This window comes from Anopheles merus, chromosome 2L (assembly GCF_017562075.2).
Source record: "Anopheles merus strain MAF chromosome 2L, AmerM5.1, whole genome shotgun sequence".
Taxonomy (NCBI): Eukaryota; Metazoa; Arthropoda; class Insecta; order Diptera; family Culicidae; genus Anopheles; species Anopheles merus.
Genome location: NC_054083.1, coordinates 14,383,509 through 14,403,256, shown reverse-complemented (window position 1 = coordinate 14,403,256; position 19,748 = coordinate 14,383,509). Strand labels below are relative to the sequence as shown.

The following is a 19,748-nucleotide window of genomic DNA, read 5'->3' as shown; positions in this document are numbered from 1 at the left end:
TGATGATTGGCAGTGATGATAATGGCAACGATCGCTTAACGGCTCCCCGTATTAGCTTGGCGGATTCCCCGAGCAAACGATTGCCTGATTGTCTCTGACTCGACACGATGCCGTGGTAAGGATTGATTTTTGTGTATGTTGTGGAGTGTGCGTGTTTGTTCTGCTATCGAGTGCTAGTCGTGACCGTGCAACGGGTTAGAATAAAACTTGATTTATGCAGGACTGCTGAATCCCTGTGGAACATTTACGATATCGAATGTATGCACGAATGGAGACGACCCCTTCGCGTGCACCATGTGTGTAGCGCGGCAGCAGCTGGAAATGATTAAATTGCCCCAATATTATTACGGTGCCGGCCCGGGAGGTTTCTGTCAAGCCGTCTCCCGGGAAAATCAATCAAGTAGGGCGAGGAAATGTGTGTAACATGTGTGAGGCAGATACACCAGCGGTTGGTAATGTCGACCCAGGCCCGGTTAGCTGGAACGACGGGCTCGCGGAATGATTGACGCGTATTCGGTGCGTCTGCAAATGAAGTAGTTGGTAGCTAATGGTATTGATCACGCACAGTTTGATCGTAATTTCGTAGGAATTTACATTAATCCCACCGTTTGTTTACGGTACCTTAACGCATGACTTGCGAGCGTGATGACGCCAGTGGATCATGTTTAAATTAATCTTTATCCCACATAGTTGATTGCCCAAGGTTCTGTAGGAAGGTGGGTTTGCGCTTCGAGCAGTGTGAAGGAGCTTCAATGTTTAACGGTTTTTGGATATGCCCAAAAGTAACGAATTTATCCATCTGGTATAACACACGCATTGGTATTATTTTGCTTTAAATATTGTTTGAAAAAGGGTTTTTTAAATATTTTTTCTTGTTTATGTTTCAAATACTATAAACAACTCAAATAGTCTTTCTAATGTATTTATAAATGCACAATAGTTTTGATGTCATTTCATATTTGTGGCATAGTAATATAAGCAAACACAATATCTCCATATTGCGTTCGATTGCTGTAACATAGTTCATTCAAGAAACTGAATATGTTTTTTTTTAACATTTATAGTTTGAAAATGTTGAATGTCAAAACATGTATGGGCCGGCATGTCCACATTGGACGTATCGCCAAATAGCAGAATTAACTAAACTGTTATTAAATTAATGATAAACTGAATGGATAATCGATTTTTTATACTTTTCATAATGTTTTAAACTCGTGTATTACGAGATCCTTGTTAACGGTATAATTATAGAATATTTCATAAATTTGATTAACAATCTTAAGAAATCATACGCAATGAAAATTAAGGACGTACATTCTAATGACGAAGTGATGACAATAGAGGAATGTGATATAACAACTACCAACTAATCCATACTGAATTAAGAGACGAATGAAGTCAATAGGCTCAAAGTCTCTATAGAAAAAACCATTCTGAAATGAGTTTTTTGTTCTGATTACAATGGAACGATCGGCTTTGCTTAGTATTAATAAACTCCTTGTAGTAGATTCCTTTTCTCTTGGATATGAGCTGCGAATTTTCTACTTCGTCACAAAAAAATGTCAAGCAAGTGATATAGTACGCTTCAGACGCGAATACAACCTACACAATATTTATCTGATGTAGCAAAAAGATAGACAGAAAACCAAAACCCCAACTTTATCATCTCGTTAGAACAAAAGCTATTGAGTGTCATACTCATTCGCTCTTTTAACGTGTTTGCGGAATCGTCACTAAGCACTGGCAGAAGCTTACAGGGAGACATAATAGGGATTTATGGGAAGATGGTTTTATGATGAGAATAAACAATGCAATAGCCTTCTTCTATCGGGCGACAGAGTCGACTAGTGGAAGCAAAATTACCCGACTCTCTTAGCCATCCGAGCGCAAACTGCCAACGTAGCACAAGATTCGCACTGAAGCACGGAAGTCTTTTAATGCTTCGTGAGCTTGATGCTTATTGACGGGTGATATTGCCGGCGAATGGCAATGGCTGCCTGTTTTGTTGATTCAGTAGCTCGGGGCAATCATGGGTGTTCATGGCAGTATCTAAATCATGATTATCTGCGCTGTGTTGTTATGTTGACATGGTGATAGTTGATATGGAGAATGGAACTATGAGTGAAAATATAGCTGCACGAGGCACTGCAATCAAGTTCTTTTTTGCATGTAAAGTACGGTGCTTGACTGGTGCGGTGTGTAGCATTGTTTTAGTAACCGCGATTAAATAAAGGCTAGAAAATTCAACGATATGTTGTCACAAAATACATGGTTTTCTTTGAATTGTTTATGAAGAAGATGATGGATAGATATTTTTTATAAGTTGAAATATATAACATATATAACTTATCGTACTGCGTACTAATTAGGGTAACTGTACCAATAGTGGTGCAATTTGTGGTGGTACAGATGTATTTTAATGGATTTAAAGTGTCAGGAAGGACAATTTCTGAATATATTAACACATAACAGTTGGAATATGTTTTATCTTCGCAATCACAACCATTTTTACCATAAAACACATAAATTTTACAAAAAATACATATTTTTGAAACTGCTTCGTTGTACCTATAATGGTGGTATGGTTCCTATAGTCGTCGTATTAAGTAATGGTAAACAAAGATGCCTTAAAAACAGTGTATAATATCAATGGAACTTAGTTTTGAAGCTGTTTTCGTATGAATAGTAAGGATTACAGCGATAATAATGATTTCTTTCGTAATTTGATCGTAAAAATGTATGAATTTGGTTGATGAAAATATTGACTAAAGTACTGAATAACACCTGTCGTCAACCCATACCCAGAAGAGTTTGCTTGATTTGAAGTCGATTTTTCACTCAGCGAAATAAGCGAATTTCGGCCTTTTTTTGGTAAATTACTTACAGAAAACTCGTTTTTGTTGCTTATTTTAATGAAAACAGTACGACATGTCAAAAATGTCGTCGAAAAAAATCTAAAATTACCTGTTTTTATTGATTTTAGAACTACGACCACTATAGGAACATGCCTGTTTGATGTATATATAATGGCACTATCGTAAAAAACACTTAAAAATACGTATATATGGTCAAAAGCCAATGAATTAGAATAAAACAATATCATTTGATAACAATTATTAAAAAAAAAACTGATAATTGCGTAGTTCTGTGGTCATTTAGATAGCCGGTCTCATAGTACAGTCGTCAACTCGTACGACTTAACAACATGCCCGTTATGGGTTCAAGCCCCAAATGGACCGTGCCGCCATACGTAGGACTGACTATCCTGCTATGGGGGGATCAATAAGTCACTGAAAGCCAAACCCACAAGTAGTGTGGTACAGGCAGGCCTTGAACGGCAACGGTTGTTGAGCCAAAAGAAGAAGAAGAAGAAGAAGAAGTGGTCATTTAGAACGTTATCGAGTATCGTTATGAAAGCCCAAGGATTTGGGAAAAATGTTGATACCTTTTACAAAATAATGGATTTTTTGACCACTATGAAACGGAATGGCCCCATTTCATTTTTAAATCCTTTGCAAAAGGCAAGAGAACATTTCATACTATCGTAGATAATTTAACTACTGTTAATTTATCGTATGAGACGAATTTTAGTGCAATACCATCACTATTGGTACTAGCACCACTATAGGTACGTTTACCCTAAACGCGATATGGAAAACACAAACTGTAAACTAAATTTGAAGTACAAAGTTTTCAAACACCTGCAGAAGACATACTAGTTTCAAAACATTATGATGCCATATGGTTTCATCCAGCAACACCTCTCAAACTTTGTTTACTTTGTGCTACCCATGCCACGGTCAGAAATCAACAGCGCTAGTAAACACATCTTGGCAAAACATTGGTTAGCATCCCAAGATACAGCTTTTCCCGGCAAAAGGTCAATTTGTCTAAAGCTGTCAAAGCTTTCTCCAGCTTCGTTTACGCTCTCGTCCTCAGCGGATCCAACACAAGAAAATGGTAAGCTATTTTATGTTTGTCATACGAAAACAAGCAGGTTAGTGCATCAGGAAGACTATAAAATAATACACCATGCGGCGGGATAGGTGCCCGTCTCCCTGGGTTGTTTTATTTCAACTATATTCAGAGAGCGGCTCCTTCCGCCGCCTTAAAAACCAGCGCAGCAAAATAGTTCGGCACTCGGGTGTAGCGCATCCGGTGAGGTAAAGTCGTCGTAAAAAATTGATCTCCAGTACGGGCAAGCAAAACACATCGTTAATCTAATTTTAGGCACGAATGCTATTCGTGGGTGCACTGCACGGCGGTTTTGTGTGCCGAGCACATCTGCTCTGGGTTTGGCCGCGGGGGCACAGATCGGCAGTAGATGAAGAGATCGATTATATTTACCGGTGAGTGAAAAATTTATTTTCTTCCCCGTACATGCATACACACACACTCACGCACACACATGAATTCAGTATTGCCGGGAGGAAGCAAACAGCGTTTTGCTTTTACGTCTCGTTCGCAGTTCCCGTTCTGTGGTTGCAAAATGGCACGAGAACTCACACGAGTCCACGAGTATAGTAGTCGGTGGCGGCGAGGGTATCAGATGTTTTCAGTGTAAATATTATGCCACGCTGAAGTTTTTGCTCGGTTCATGCTCTGGTCTCGTGGCTGGCAAGGAAGAGGATCATCTGCATACAGTTAGCAGAAGCAACACCCATCGTAGCATCGTACATATCGAGTGAAAAAGAAAAGAAGAGATCACTGCAGACAAAGCAAAGATTTATATTCATCTGCATGCAATACCGTTTACTGAATCTGTGGTGGTGGTGGTGAACAAACTTAGCATTGAATGAACTGTTTTGTCAGTTGGGTGGAATTTTGTTATTTAACGTAAATATTGTGAACTGCTGCGGCTCATGGTTGCCTTTCAATTCAATGTAATAGTAAAATGGATTTTACGTATTTAATTTTTAATATACAGTTTAAATGCAAGAGAGAAACGTGCGTCCTTTCCATTAAACATGTTAATGCTTTTGTACCTTTTTGAAGATATAACAGAAACAGTCATTTTATCGTATTATCACTCAAAATTGCTTGCATCAGGAGCATATATTAAAATATATGCTTACAATCAATTTAAAACTACTCCCTGTCTAACCCTGTACTTACAGATCCTGTCAGAGTCGTAATGATCATGTCACATTTAACATAACACAACTTTTTTTTTATTGTTCATGAGGAACGATCCAAAAAGGCCGCATTGCTTAGTAACACAACAATATGTAAATAATAAAAAGCTTAATTAGTCTAGTAAGTGGAACGGAAGATTAAATAAAGTTACAATTTTATAGCCTCACCGACCCTTTTATTTCGAAAGGTAAAAGTTCATGTTTGTTCAGGGGAATCGTACAATATTATAATATATTAAAAGATACAAAATGTATAAGTAAGTACCTCTGTGGCTGATTGTTGGATGAATGGTCTTATAGACAATGGGAGGTTCCACGACCCTAGGTAGCTTATTATATGGAGTTTGGCACTTGGCGACTGAAATCATGTCAACATTCCATACAAAACCACACGCCAAATTAGGCTCAGATATTCAGCCTAGATTATTTCAGCGTGAAAAATATGTAAGGCTAAACGGAGCAAAATAAGCATGCGGAGCAAAATAAGCAATGTTTATTTAAGCATTGTTTTATTGGAGTGTTGTATTAACAAAATGTAAGATTTATAATCCGTAGTTGAAAAATAACTAAGAAAAATACAAAATAAGATTTCGTAGTATATTGATGTAATTTTTACCACTTTGAAATTAAGCGTTAAGTAATGTCACATGGATGTGTGGAAGTTTTATAAGATCTATTATAAAAAATGAGGCCGGTCTGGTGGTATAGTCATCATGGATTTAAGTCCTGAATAGACCGTGCTCCCATACGTAGGACTGACTATCCTGCTATGGTAACAAAAAGTCACAGAAAGCCAAGCTCACTTCATTAGTGGGTACAGGCAGGCCTTGACCCACAGCGGTTGTTGTGCCAAAGAAGAAGAAGAAGAATAAGAAGAAGAAGAAGAAGAAGAAGAAGAAGAAGAAGAATAAGAAGAAGAAGAAGAAGAAGAAGAGGACGATTATATGATAAATGATAAAATATGATATTTCTTTACAATTTGGCTTTACAAATCAAGGCAATTGAATGTATTTTTATTAATTGAACAAAAAAATAAAATAATGTTTCATAAAAAAAAATAAAAATATTGAAAAATAAAATGGGCAGATAATTTTGACATATAGCGCTAGGTGAGGCTATTGTGTATTATTTGTCCACACAATTATGCTAACAGACAGAGTCTAAAAAGATTCAATTTCGTCGATTGAGACATATAAAAAAGTGTTTTAATTTTAAGAATACATCGTTGGAGAATTTTGAAGGGCTCTCTGAACAGCTAATCAAAAGATAGGGATAAAACATTAAGCTGGAAATTGACGAACCGAGATTTTCAAGGTACCGAGAAAAACGCATATGACTTGTACTGTCTATTTTGTTATAAAATATGACAGAACAGGCGAGATAATCGTGGTTCGTGTATGAACTCATACGAGGTCTGGTCTGGTGGACGATTGAATGTGCTAAGATGAAATATCAATTTGCTAATCAAATTACTTACGTCACGTAGTTTATGCAAAATATAAAAAAAAACTCACTTTTCGATTTCTTTAACTAATGCCCCAGAAAAAGTAAAAATAATAGGTTCGCGCTACCGCGACAATCTTAGCAATACCGAAGTTGGTACATATGCGAATCAGCAGGCGCGATTGAAGACGCGGATGATTTGACAACTCAACTACTCTACAATTGTTATAAACAAGGCGCAAATTTCGCGGTACCGCGACGATCTCGGTTCGTGTATTTGCAGCCTTACACAATGTATGCGCAAAAACATAGACAGTTACCTAAGAGCTATTCATTAAACTGCTTAACGTGCCCATTTTGCCCTGCTTTCTCTAAACAAACGCCGGTTTGTCGCAGGCTCAATGAAGAAAGTTGATGAATGAAAAATTGTGTTGCTGAAGCATTAATATTTAGTTCAAACATTGTTAAAATGTGTTAAAAACAATTTGATTCGTTATATTTTAATTTATTGAAAGTACCATAATCCATTTCAAACAGAAAAAAAAACAAAACACAACGATTTTAAAATGCATTTCGGTTCTTCTTCTTCTTCTTTTGGCTCAACAACCGTTGTCGGTCAAGGCCTGTCTGTACCTTTACTTGTGGGCTTGGCTTTCAGTGACTTATTGATCCCCCTCCATAGCAGGATAGTCAGTCCTACGTATAGCGGCACGGTCCATTTGGAGCTTGAACCCATGGCGGGCATGTTGTTAAGTCGTACAAGTTGACGACTGTACTACGAGACTGGCTTAATTTCTGTTTATACACTGAAATGAATGTGAAATCCAATGTGGCAGAATGAAACTGTCAAATATATACAACCAGGATGATGAACATTGCTCTACTGACAGGCTCAAATTTCAGTTTTCTGGCTTAAATTATAAAAGGGGCCTATCTTAGTTTTACATTAAACGTTAACTGTCACATCATTGGGTACACTTTTACACTTTTTTCATATCGTTGGGATACTCAATTTTTCAAAAGTATTTATTTAAAATAATAATTTAAAGTTGTAATTAGCATGTACATAAAGTTTTTAGTGTGAATGCAATAGCAAACTGTTTTCAACCTAAATGTGAAATTGTTATTGGTTTATAATCTTAAAAATAGCAGAATTAAACATAGAAATAGTGATATATATTCCGTTGAAAAGAAGTTCAGGAAAAGATTTAAAAAAAAATTAATTGACGTACCGTTTTAGTACAAGCTTGTTCGACAATCTTTTGATGTTCTTGTAAGTGCCCAAATACTCGACTCGACTCGGGCTGAACGTGCTCGACCAAATCGAGCAAATTTGGTTTAGCCCATGATAAGCCGGTCCGAGCCGATCGACTATGGGTTATCATCAGTCCTCCGTATTCCGTGCACTCGAGCGCAAGCTTCTGACAAATGCTGTGTAAAATCAGTCCTGCGTGTGTTTTGTGATCTTAGTTCTATGATAATGTACAACATAGTGTGGAATATTTTGTGGCAATTGGTACTGTTGTTATGTGTTCTGCTGTATCCAACAGCAAGCGTTCCCCAATCAGACGGTACCATTCAACGCGAAGGGTTGGATTTGCAAAAGTGTGGCGTACCGAAAATAGCCTTGCGCAGTCGAATCACGGATGGCGGGGTCGCCGACGAGGGTCACTGGCCATGGCATGGTGGATTGTTTCATCTTAACGACTACCAGTGCGGATGCACATTGATCAATGAGCTGTTTGTGCTTACGGCAAGCCATTGCGTGTACAATAGTGACACGGGGTATAAGATTAGTGAAAAACTGGTGCGTGTCAGGCTGGGCATGCACCGTTTGTCGGCGAACGGCAGCAATGCGGTGCAAACGTATACGGTGCAGAAGATCATACCACACTCCAAATTTGTGCCGAACACCCACAAGCATGACGTGGCATTGTTGCGGCTCAACGGTACGGTGCAGTTTACGAATTATATTCAACCAGTTTGCCTCGATCTGACCGAATCGATATGGGTTGAGTATCTCGCGGACGTGTACGGAACGGTCGTAGGCTGGGGTCTCACGGAGAAAAATCGCATCTCCGACCAGCTGCTAAAGGCCGAGCTACCGATAGTACGCTATACGGACTGTGTCGAAAGCAACCCTGACCTCTACGGCCGGCTCATCTATAGCGGAATGTACTGCGCGGGAATTTTGAACGGTAGGAACGGCCATAAACAATTGGCGGGGAGAGAGGAACTGGATTAAGTTTGTGTGATTGTGCTGTTTTTGATGCTCCACGTTTTTAAATGGGTCATGATCAGAGGTCAACAACAGGAAAATCCCTGCATTTATTTATGTTTTGAAGAATGAACATATGTTAATCATATTGGTCAGAATCCATTTAATTTTTTTTAAATTTATATTGAGGTTATTAATGTCGATTTATTCACCTAGCAAAGGTGTTTCCCGTGTTTTCTACTGCTCAACATATAAGTATATACAGTCTCAATAATTAACAGGGTATGATTAAAATTGTGGTAGACATCAAGCCTCAAGACGTAACAACATGCCCATCATGAGTTCAAGTCTCACATGGACTTGATTAACAATTATATCACTGATACTTAAGTGAATTGTTTTTAAGGCAAGTCTATACCGAATACGGAGTAAGGCTGTGCTAAATATTAAAAAAGAGACAGGACACAAATTTACTTATAAAAATCTTATTCTGATCAACTCTTTTCTTAATGTAATTTAAAACGACAAAATGTCATAGAAATTTTATTTTATATGCTCAAATAGCCTTTTTGGCATTAAACCTTTCCTTCATACTTTTCATCACCTTCCGCTCACACAAACTAAAGCCCACTGATAACTGGTAACGTTTGCATTCCAATTTCTTACGTCGGCAATGTAGTGCTCGCTTAATCTCGGGATTCATATAATCCACCACGACCTTGACATAAATACCAACTTGCTACTTGCCATTTTCACTTCATCTAATCTAGCGGAAACTGCCTGTGGCTCTGCTCGGCCCAAGAGACAGTAAAAGAGTGTCCGTTTGCCTTTTTGTTTGTTGCTCACCCTACAGGTACAAGCCCATGCAACGGTGACAGTGGTGGTGGAATGTACATCTTCCGCGAGAATCGGTGGTTTCTCCGGGGAGTGGTTTCGTTTTCGGGCATCCGTGAAGGTACAAACTACTGCGACTCGTTTAGCTACGTTGTGTTTATGAACGTGCCATACTACGCCAAATGGATTGGCATTGAGGTGGATGCTGCACGGCAGGAGCTGTTGCAAGCTACCACTACCACCGCTGCACCTCTCGTTTCCAACAGATGGGGTAAGAAGGATACTGCCCACTTGCCTCGGTATGGTGTCCAATGTTGTCATTATTGTTTGTTTTAGATTCCGATCTAGGCGTGGATGACTATGAGGAGGAAGACATCTATTCGCTTCGGATGGAATTGGAAGGTGAACATTTTGCCGTAGCTTCACGGATGGCTGGAAATGGACGAACAAAACAAAGCATGCGTACCGTGCGCTGTGGACAAAGTGTGACACTCTCCTGCAAAAGATCGGCTAGACTGGCGCACAAGACGATCCGGTGGTACAGGGTGGAGAACGGAGAACGGACATTTTTGATTGAGAATGTAGGCAAGGGTTGGTGCAGAGTGGATGTCAGACTGCTGAAGTGTTTACATTTGCTTCCCTATTGCTCCCCGTTCCAGGAAACGCTTGTCTATCGTGATGTGCGCTATCAGCATACCGGCGAATATTGGTGTCAGGTGACGGGCGACAACGGTGTAATGCATGAAACGGGACTGCAGCTTACCGTGACGCGAGTTCCGATCCACTTCCAACAGGGCGCGAATGTATCGTACGCCGTTTATGACGCGGTCGTGGACAACCGAAGGTCCAGCCAGTTCAGCTTCGAGATGACCTTTCGAACGAACGACTCGGATGGGATACTGTTCCACAAGCCTTTAATAGCTGGCGTGGAGAGCTGGAGCTTCTCATTGCTGCTCGAACGGAGCCGGCTAACGCTGCGAGTTGTTCCGCCTGGTCAGTTGGAAAAGGTTTTCCGAAGCGTCAAGCTGAACCTACAACCTACCCGGTGGCATACGGTGCTGGTAAGCAGCTACGATGGCAAGGGACTGATGGCACTGGACGGCCAATATCTGCTGGGATTCGAGGGTCATCTATTGCAGCATCGCTCCGATCGTTTCTTCATCGCCAACGTTCCCGAATTACGAACGGTTGGATTCAGTGGGTGTGTGAGCCGATTGATGATAAACGATAAGGTGCTATACCTCGAGCGGGACTTTATCGAGCGGGTCAATGTAGGGCAGTGCAGCACGTGCAGTGCCGAAGAATGCACCGCGGATCTGTGTCCTGGGGCACAGGAACAGCAATCCTGCATAAATTACGTCTGCAGCGAGGGACGATGTGACGGTTCGGATGTTTTGAAGCCCGAGGGCGACTGTGATTTGGACTCAGTAGCGCACAACCAGGGACTGCGGTTCCAGCACAATAGTTACGCTTCTTATCGGTAAGACTAGTGGAATAATCGTGTGCGTTATGCAACAGTTTATCAACAAATAATGGTGGTGATATTTTTTGCTTTTTCTCATTTTTCATCAACATAAAATCCATCTCATTGTAGGAGTTTTCTGCTGGTGGCACTGACAGTAGATTTGCAGTTTCTGCTTCGCAGCACGAACGATGGCATCGTACTTCACGCCGCCGAGCACCGGCGGGGTTTTGGCAAATTTATTACGATAGTGGCGAAAGCAGGACGGCTCGAGTTGCGATTTACGACCGATGCACATCTGCATACGATCTATCTCGAGTCCAGCGTCAAACTGACGACGGGCAGATGGTATCGATTGCAAGCCGGATACCGGGACGGCTACGTCTATCTGCAGGTGGACGATGAGCTGGAGGTAGCGCGGAGCGTGCTCGGGACGGTGTTCCCTACCGACCGGCAGCTGATTGTGTTCCTCGGTGGAGTACGTTGGCAGGGTTTCATAAACCGACACAAGGATGTGAAACAGGGGCTGGATGGGTGCGTCAAAGAGGTGAGTATGGTGCAATACAAATCTTCAACCGGTTCTGTAATTATGTGAATATTGTCATAGGTTCATTGTGGCACATCAGAAGTGTTATTAGACTCTAGAATACTTTTCCAACGGATCAGCTCAGGGTCGTATAGTAAATGCGCTAACCCCTTTAAAGGTCGCAGTATTCTGTGCGTATTTACATACAATATGGGATGACCTTGTAGTGATTATGCCAATAGAATGCTTTTATTTTAATTATATCATGTGTTTTACAACAAATAAAAAGAAGAAGCAATTACAGCAGTGTGCAATTTCAATGTACCTCTACGTTGGAAATGAACACTGCTCATGCATATATATTTTACCACCAAATAAGAACCACCTGTATAACCGGAATAACTAAAGCACAACTATTGTAAAAATTCAACATCAGAAAGCTTATTCACGCCCAAGCAAACTTGATATTTATTTATTCGAAAAGGGTGTTTCATTGCACAGTCTGGTCTTTTCGCTTTCGATGACCCTCTTTCGTTTTTGCTTTTAAACCGACTATCAAAACAACCTTCAACAACCCTTTCAATGATGAATAACACCGCTTTAACTGCTCGTAAACATGGCAACCCAACCTCACCAACACCAGCGGATAGCTTGGCGAAGAAATCAATTGATCGTAACCACAATATTTTTATGCGCTTAAAATCACAGCCAAACTCACCCACACTCAGCCCAGCCGGTACCATCGAACAGGGGAAAAGTATATCTGACCGCAAAAGATCCCTTGTTTCTGGCTTTCTGCTCTTTAGCATAAAGCTCTTCTTCCCGTCCGTATCCAAAAACTGCCACTTTATGGGCACTTAAACTTTCAACAGCACTTCATTTCAACTTAATCATTATGTTCTTTCTTTTCTCTCACTCACTCTCTCTCACTTTCTCTCTTTTTCATGCTCTGTTTTATTTCTTTTCATTTTGGAATTTTGGAAAACCACTTACATGCACGCCTGCAGTTCAAACTTTCCGGACTTCCGGTGGATCTGGTGGACGATATGGTCGAGTCTGCAAATGTACGCAGCTGCCAGGACCTAAAGGAGCCAAAGGCAACGTTACCATAGCTGAAGGGCGCAGTGGTATTTGCCGTCATTTCCATTTCAAAGTAATTAAATTCCCATTCTGGGTCTGATTGCAATGCAGCGTTTGCACTACGAGTCTAGCACGCGGTTCGGTTTCATCCATGGGCAATGGAGAAAAACCGCATAGCAAACCGCATCTCATTCATTTCCCTGCAGCTGGTCACACATTTGGTCGTGATTCATTTAGGTGTGGACAGAATATTGGGCACCTACACTCATGGACACACCCACACACATACATACAAACGATTATATAGTCATTGCCACTACCTCATTTTAGTTAACATTATAAATATACGCCATGATAAATTTCAAACCAATAAAGTAAGCAGCAACAAGAATGGTGTTTTATTTTCTATTAGTTTCTTATTATCTGTTGTTGTTAATTCTCACATCATAGTGCTGAAATTTATCACAGCATCGTAATTCGTAATTTAATCGTAATCAGTATCGTAATTTAAGAAATTTATCACAAAAAAAATAAACGCAGTTCAAGATGCCAGGAGCATATTAGTTTCTTGTTAATCATCATGACCAATGAAATGATTTCAGTAGCTCCCGAGATACACGGTACCTCTTATACATGGATTCGGAGATACACGGAGTTCTAAATTTGAGTATTAAAACTGCAAACTGTACTGATTTGACTCATCAATTGTAAAGTGCCAAATTACATATTATAAATAAACTAATAAATTTTGATCAAATATTAAAAAACTATTCCAAAAGGTTTAAAACTGTTATATTCTGTCAGTATCATATCAAATAATTTACACAGTGGCTAAAACCAACCCTTACTTGCCAATTTATACGAAAATTAGTGATATTTTAGCTGTAAATCACGAGATTCGAGTTGCGCGGTATTTTGCCGCCGTTTCGGTCCCCGTTAGCAGTGTATTTTGGGGACCACTTGTATTTATAACTCTTCACTGCTCTCTCTTAAACATTGTTGGTTTGTAAGTGGCGCTTCTTCAAAAATATTTGCCAGAGCTACTGAGCCTTCGAAAGTTTGATGCATAATGTCTTTCGAAATGATTGATACGCACACCGTCAACAGAGTGGTAGTATATGTAAAGACATTTAGAAGCAGTGAGGTACACTCAGTACATAACATGTGGTTAATATTTTTCTCGTATGGCATGAAAAATAGCTATAATATGGCAGGGAGTGACAATAACATTGTTTTGGAAAATATAATTCGTATTTGATGGCTAAGAATCAAACGAACATAAATATATTTTTTGTATTATTCTTCTTCTTCTATGGCACAAACTCCGCTGTCGGTCAAAGTCTGCCTGTACCACTAATGGACTTGGCTTTCAGTTGCTTATTGGTTTACTGTCCATTCTAGGCTTGAACCTATGACGAACATGTTGTTAAGACGTACAAGTTGACTACTGCACCACGAGCCGGCCTATTTTTATTATAAAAATTCATAAATCGATCTTTTTTCAATTTGTACGTTTACAGCCCATATCTTTGCTTGTGAATCTATTCCGTTTTACCAGAAACAAATTCCATCAAAAGTTTCGCCTTTTTGCGTTCATACACCGCAAATCTTCGTCCGATATTAATACTGTCTTGTAGATCAGCAATAGTAGTAACGTGGGTTTAGTTGGGAGAAATGCACAATATACCCTTTGGTCTTAGGATCAACCTGTTAAAATATTACAAACAAAGATTCTTAACAAGCATCAGTTGGGACGGTAGCTTGAATTGATCGAAAACAGATTCGCCAAAAGCTGTTCAACTTTGTCTACCGCTGTAAAAACGAGTTTGACAGATATTTTTGAGTAGAATAAGAGCTGTGTGAACGTATCTTGTGACAAAATATTGTTTTGAAGTTTATTAAGCTGTTTATTATTTTTTGTAATAATTCGTATGCACGATTGAGTTCAGAAGGAAATATAATACTTAGGGAAATATTTGTGGAATACAGAGTATGTTGTATGCGAAAATTTGAGTTGGGGTCGAAGTCTTCGAAACGAGAAAACTATGTAACCAAGAAACATATTTTTTTAAAGTAGTATTAATTACTAGTAGTTAGTAGTACTAACTGTCGTTATGCCTATACTGATACTGCGGTGCATTTTTAATACATTGAAGAACGTGCTCATGACACGATTATTTTTTGGGTTCGAAAATGGCAATTTTATGAACGTGTTTTTAACTAAACACATGTTGTTACCGTATGGAAATCACTAAAAACTTTAAACGAATGTTCTCTCATGTGCTGTGATCCCGAAAGAAAGTTTAAATACCAAAATAAATTATGATCTCACTGTTTGGGACGTGATTGCGTGCTGTCTAGTGGATTGGCATTGGCATAGTTGAATTGTTTGATAGACGGCGAATGTGGTGAATAAAAATGACACAGAAATAAAATTTTACAGATAACTTTATGATCCAAATTGAAATTCATCACAAGGGCTATGTTTTATAGCTCCATGACAGCCATGGCAATTCTGTCGAATCTTTCCCCTTCCACCATCAAAAAAGATTTCTCAACCTTATAGCGTTTCCACGCCACGATTATTTTATAAATTTGAAAATGGCCAATTTTCTGAATTCACTGGTTGAATTTCAATTCCCTGCCAACTATTAAATTTGTATTGTTTAGGTGGAGCGATTCTCCATACAAAACAAAATTCATAAAAAAAATTCCAAATTTTCAAAAGCCGATTTATCCATGCCGGGCAAACGCATGCTTTTAATTGAACTGTCAGCCAACTATCAAGCCGTCCAACTAAAAACATTCAACTATTACGTTGCTCTCCATGAAACGATTGTTTGATGGAAAACTTGCCCCTTTTAACGTGAAAAAAAGCTTAACCTTTGGGTTATATGGGGGAAATGATTTTCCGTTAAAGAATCGTATCATGAGAGCACCTATTGATATCTGTTTAGATGTCATGCAAAAATGTATTGTTGACAAAACGTTTCGGATATATATCCCAATTAGAAACCATTGTTGATGTGCTACTGTTTGTGTGTTATTTGTTGATAATTAATAAAGATTGGAACATAAACATTGTATTTTGTCCTGTCCATTTATCATGCTTGTTAATCGCCATATGTGTTTCTTCTATTTGGCGTAACGTCATATGCGGACATACCGATCAATACAGGCTTTCGAGATTTATTCAGTACCGAATAGTCAGTCCCATGACGAGCATGTTGTAAAAACATACGATTTTTAAAGGTACATGCAAAATAAAGAAAGTACTTCGATAACGATAGAGAGAATCATATTAATAATCGCATAGACATTAGTCCAGCCAACGATACGTTCACATCTAGATTGTCTTTTCTAACCTAGAAATACCAAAAATAATGGAGTGTGGTAAAGTGAAAAGTGATGTGTCACGTAAGTAAACTTATATCAAACTTAGTAACTTATTATTACCTATGGTGAAAAATAAATATTTTAAAGGAAGATGAATTTACTTTCACACGTTTAGAATAGTTTTGTTGTGTGCCTATCTCTAATTTGCCTATTTATTACATTTATTAAATCAATACCATTGAGAGTAGCAACTGTTGTAAAGAGAAAAAAATATTCATTACAAGTACATCGGTGCAAGCATCTTAAAGAGTATTACGTTTAGACCTGTGCTACTGCACAGTTAAGACACGTGCTAGAATAAGTTTTAAGTAGAAAATTGTGTAATAGAGGATAAAGATGAGTAAAGAAGCCGTAACTGCCAGGATGTACGATTGTTATATAGAAACACAAGTAAAAAAAGACAACACTGTTGTTACCCACTGGAGCACCTCCAGCATCTCCAGCTCATTACCTATGCATTAAGCATAAAATGGCATTTTTAATGGTGTTAATTTATCATTCCCACTGCTGCCTTTTGTTCCCCGAGAGAGGGTGTTCAACGTACAACGGCACTGCACTGTGCTTTTGATGTACCCAACTATCCGTGGCCGTGGTACGAGCCGGTGCCGTTTGTTCTGCCCAAGGTTTGTAATCGGCCCAATAAAGGCACACTCACCCGAAGAGCCTCATATGGGAGTATATAGAGAAATAGAGAAAAAAAAGCGGCGAGCTGTATTTCCCAAGCTAAAACAGAACTGATTCATTCTGGCCCAGCCTTTCTGGGACCATTACTTCAATGTTTGCTGCGGGTTTTGCACATTTCGTGGCCATCGCTACTGCACACGTATTCTCAGCGCGTGAAGGACGATACCATCGCAGTGAGAGCCTTTGTTAAGTTTTCTCATTTCACGAGATCGGCCTTTATGGGAAGCCTTTATTGAGCCTGTCCCAAATTGGCAGCGGCTCATTCCGTTACAGCAAAAAGCCTACATAATGGGTGGGCATTTTGGATCGTGGTCGCTTTACAGCGGATAGTACCGCACACAGCATACGGGACTATTTGGTAACTAGTCCAATGCATTCGTTTTGCATTTTCCACTGGTGCTTCGGCTGTTGCAAAAAAGTGTTCCCTCGAGGGCCGTAATTAAATGGTCTGAAGGTTTAAACGTGCTACGGAATGTTCAGCATTTGAAATCACGGCTGATGAAAGAATTTCTGAGCTGAAAGGAATGCTTTCACAAACACGATATTGAAGCTGTATCGCCATGTTGTTTGTGTTACTAAATATTATACGTTTGTTAATTACTGTGCTTGGCGAAAAAAGACATTCGGGATTACGTCTGGGAAACGTTAGATTAACAGCTAACCATTCCATCTTTCAATCTTTTCCCTTTTATCGTTAAATGGTGTCATTGATCGTAACGTTGAATTGAATATAATTAGCTTGCCTTATTTAAATGTCTCATTACTTCTGAGGAGTAATATTTGTATGTGAACTTTACATAACTTTTCTTGCGTGTTACTTTAAGTGGAGTTATGACCATTTTTCCAAACACAAACCCACACCCATAAAAAAATAATAGTGGAAAAACAATGAGCACTTGTCTTTTACAATGTTTCGATGTAAACATCACCCAAGTTGGTCCATTACAGTAACAATCTCCGTATCGCAACCTTCGCCACAGTGTGGGGGAAAAGGAGGTATAGAGGGGGAAATGATTACATAAAAGAACAACAATTTCAATCCATCCAATTCGATGCAAATAACCATCCTAAGGGATGAAAGTGGAAGATATGCAAATGAGAATGGTACAAAGCAAGGGCTGGTCGTGCCGGGCAGAGCCAGTAATGTTCTCCGGAGGCTTTTCCATTCAATTAGAGATGATATCCGTTCATTCTTTAGTTTTCTCCCATCTGTTATGTTAGGAGCATTTTTGGAAGTTTTATTTTCTCGCGCACTTCGTTCAAGTGCTGCTTAGCGCTGGCCTGCTGTGTGTGGTTCGGCAGCTGGATGCCGATGGACGGAATGAGGACAACATATACGTCCCGGTTGATAGATGATATGAGTTGGTCGGTGCTTTCGGTAATGACAGGAACGGCGCAATTTTTGATGAAGAAAGAGAGAAAGTTGAATAACGACAAAAACGAGTCATTATTTTAGGCCGAATGATGGTAACAGCTTGCGTTGCAAGTGGAAAAGGGTAGGGTAAGCGCAGACACAAATAGTTAAAGCTTCGGTTGAAAGGGAAAACTTGTCATCTTTTCATTTCTTTGTGGAAACTTATGCTTGATTGTGGCTGGAGCATTTGGAGCAAAAACGCATAGCAACGGAGACTTTTAGTTTCAATTGTGACGTTTATGTAAAATGCCTTTATTCATTTTACGGGCTGAAAACATTTATGTTCGCGGTGCACGAAATTTGAACAACAATAGACCAGCGAAACAAATAAACAATTATTTACTCATGTCATTCCATAGAAATATGTTAAGAAAATCTTGAAACTTGAAAAAACTCTTTTGTACATACATATAACGTATTTTTGTTTAATTTACGTGGATGTTCTCACGTTCTAATACATTGCTTCGTGGGAAAAATATCTCCCATAAGACGTCCTAGCATCGTAAAGTTTAAAAGCTAGTAAGGCTAAACTAAAATGGGATTTACCAACGTGTTGAATGTTACGCTCTATAAAATGTTCCTGTGCCCGATGACGTAAAAAGTAGGCAAGCGAAAAGCGAGAAGAATAAAAAAAACCTTTCAAGGGCTTGTGCCCTTTTTAATGCTTCAGGGAGCATTGGCTTTTTTATGGTCGTTTATGCTATTTCATGAGCGTCATGTCAGCGGCACATTGGCTCGCATCGAACCCACCGTTTCGGGTAGAAATGGAGCGTCTTGTGCGAAATGTTTTGCTTCTTTACAGTTTCGTCCCGGCTAGGAGATTGCTGATGCTGCTCTTACACCGAGTTACGCTGTAAGTGAATTTGCTGGCGTGTGATCTTGTGGTTGTTGGGGTGCAGGTTCACCACTAGCCACACCCGGGGTAGGAAGAGGGTATCGGGCTAAACGACGCGAGGTGCCGAAGGTGCAAAAGCTGAGTGTGCTGAGCTAGTGCTGGTTAGCAATTTTCGCCACCTCGGCGGGAGTGGGAGATAAACTCGAAACTCGATTTTAAATCTGTTTATTGTTATAGACCACCCAAGCGAAATTGAATTATTACCGTAGCTCTTTGGACGCTCCGATGGGGGCGCAGTAGGAAGTGACGAAGGAAGAGTATAATTTAATATGAGAGAGTATGTGTGATGAAGGCGGAGAATGAGGGTAAATGTTTTAATAAACTGTAATAAAGTGCAGAGATAGCTGGGTTTTTTGTTTACACCGCCGATGACAAATGATAAACATTGGGATTTTTTTCTTTTGGTGTGCAATTTATAAACAAGAAATGAATTAAAGTATTCAGGTTAACATTTTGCTTAAATTACTCACAGGATTATTACTCAGGAGAATTGAAAAGATTATTGCAAACTATCGAAAAAGACTTACAATTAGTATTATTTTATCAAAAAACTGCCTTAAACTCTTCGAGAACATTTACCTCACATTAAAGTAGTCGTTCACCAATGAAACTCATATTACAATAGTTCAGTTGCCGCCAATATAAACGTCCTTATAATATC

General features: G+C 39.4%; 2 protein-coding genes across 9 annotated transcripts in view; one reads left to right on the top strand and one right to left on the bottom strand.

Annotated features, from left to right (window-relative positions):
* Nucleotides 1-19,748, bottom strand: part of LOC121591439 — a 111,203-nt gene that overhangs the window by 84,220 nt on the left and 7,235 nt on the right. The gene's annotated exons all lie outside the window — the stretch shown is intronic.
* LOC121591438 (basement membrane-specific heparan sulfate proteoglycan core protein-like) lies at nt 7,961-13,113 on the top strand. Its single transcript, XM_041911911.1, has 6 exons — nt 7,961-8,776; nt 9,650-9,901; nt 9,967-10,211; nt 10,290-11,110; nt 11,225-11,639; nt 12,626-13,113. Exons 1-6 carry the CDS (start codon nt 8,053-8,055, stop codon nt 12,728-12,730), a joined length of 2,562 nt encoding a protein of 853 aa, XP_041767845.1. The 5' UTR covers nt 7,961-8,052; the 3' UTR covers nt 12,731-13,113.

Bases quoted from the DNA above. Each gene is read 5' to 3' on its own strand.
- LOC121591438 (XM_041911911.1), top strand. From the start codon at position 8,053: ATGATAATGTACAACATAGTGTGGAATATTTTGTGGCAATTGGTACTG. The intron at 9,902-9,966 runs GTAAGAAGGATA...TGTTTGTTTTAG, and splicing joins TCTCGTTTCCAACAGATGGG to ATTCCGATCTAGGCGTGGAT. The intron at 11,111-11,224 runs GTAAGACTAGTG...ATCTCATTGTAG, and splicing joins AATAGTTACGCTTCTTATCG to GAGTTTTCTGCTGGTGGCAC.